Source organism: Nicotiana sylvestris, chromosome 8 (assembly GCF_000393655.2).
Source record: "Nicotiana sylvestris chromosome 8, ASM39365v2, whole genome shotgun sequence".
Taxonomy (NCBI): Eukaryota; Viridiplantae; Streptophyta; class Magnoliopsida; order Solanales; family Solanaceae; genus Nicotiana; species Nicotiana sylvestris.
This window is the reverse complement of record NC_091064.1, coordinates 8,444,112-8,445,747: the sequence shown is the minus strand read 5'-3', so window position 1 is coordinate 8,445,747 and position 1,636 is coordinate 8,444,112. Positions and strand designations below refer to the sequence as shown.

Here is a 1,636-nt window from a genome sequence, read left to right as displayed (position 1 = left end):
AGTTCACAAAGTCATTATGCGACCGCATAGTTGCCGAAAAATACGGACCCTTCTTTCCGTCATTTACCTCAGTACGTGTACCCTGTTCATGGTATTTTAGACTATTTGCATTCTAACAAACACGTCAACCTGCTCAACAATCACAATTAAACCTACATAAATAATAAAAAAAAACTAACAAAAGATTGTTACCACACATGGGTTGCCTCCCAAGAAGCGCTTGATTTATCGTTGCGGCACGACGATGTTGACCCTGTTTGGGCTACTCAGTGGTGGGGGCTGGTGTTGGACTATCCTTTAGAGCAATTTTTTCTATCAAATGCCTTTCTCCTGTGGTACCGAGGTAATGCTTGAGTCGTTGTCCATTCACTTTGAAAGTTCGATTTCCTTCCTCCGACTCCAATTTAATAGCACCATAGGGGGACACACTCACAACTTTGAACGGGCCAGACCATTTGGATTTGAGTTTGCCCGAAAATAACTTGAGTCTTGAGTTGAAGAGTAAGACCAAGTCTCCGGATTTGAATTCCTGCTTCAAAATCTTCTTGTCATGAACAAATTTCATTCTCTCCTTATACATGGCTGCACTCTCATAGGCATGAAGATAGAATTCTTCCATCTCATTGAGTTGTGCCATTCTTAGGTTAGCAGCTTCGGCCCAATCGAGATTTAACTTTTTCAATGCCCGCATGGCTTTGTGTTCAAGCTCCACCGGCAAGTGACAAGCCTTACCAAAAACCAACCGGTACAGTGAGGTGCCAATAGGAGTCTTAAATGTTGTGCGATATGCCCACAACGTATCATCTAGCTTCCTTGACTAGTTAGTCTTATTTGCATTGACAGTTTTTGCTAGGATGTTTTTGATCTCCCTATTGGAGACTTCAACCTGACAACTCGACTTAGATGATAAGGTATGTCCACCTTGTGCTTTACACTATACTTTTCAAGCAACTTGGTGAAAGCCCTTTTGCAAAAGTGAGATCCACCATCACTAAGGATGGCCCTGGGAGTACCAAACCGCGTGAATATATTCTTCTTCAATACTGTAGTCACACTCCTTGATTCATTGTTGGGCAAGGTGATTGCCTCGACCCATTTGGAGACATAGTCCACAGCCACCAAGATATATGTCATGCCATAAGATCTCACGAAGGGGCCCATGAAGTCTATCCCCCACACATCAAAGATCTCGACCTCCATTACAAAATTTATAAGAATCTCATGTCTTTTAGATGTTGACCCTTGCCTTTGACATTGATCGCATGCCTTGACCATTTGATTTGTGTCTTGGTAGATCAATGGACAATAGTAGCCACATTTAAGCACTTTTGCCTCCGTCAAGTTTCCTCCATGATGACCCCCAATCGGGGAGTCATGGCATGCCTTGAGAATTGGCATCACCACATCTTCCGTAACACACCACCGAATGATGTTGTCGGTACAAATACGGAACCAAAAGGGTTCCTCCTAATAGTATTGCCTATACTACCACAAGAACTTTTTCTTTTGATAAGCTTCAAATCCATCGGGAACAAGATCACTAACCAAAAAGTTAACAATGTCGGCATACCAAAGAGCGAATGTGCTAGACAATGACAATATGTGCTCATCTGGAAAGGCATCATTGATTTCAAGG

The 1,636-nt window shown here is 42.5% G+C and overlaps 1 protein-coding gene across 1 annotated transcript; it reads right to left on the bottom strand.

Annotated features, from left to right (window-relative positions):
* Positions 1 to 262: 262 nt before the first annotated feature.
* Positions 263 to 691, bottom strand: LOC104213057 (uncharacterized). Its single transcript, XM_009762466.2, has one exon. The coding sequence runs from the start codon at positions 689 to 691 to the stop codon at positions 263 to 265; it is 429 nt and encodes a 142-aa protein (XP_009760768.2).
* Positions 692 to 1,636: the final 945 nt, after the last annotated feature.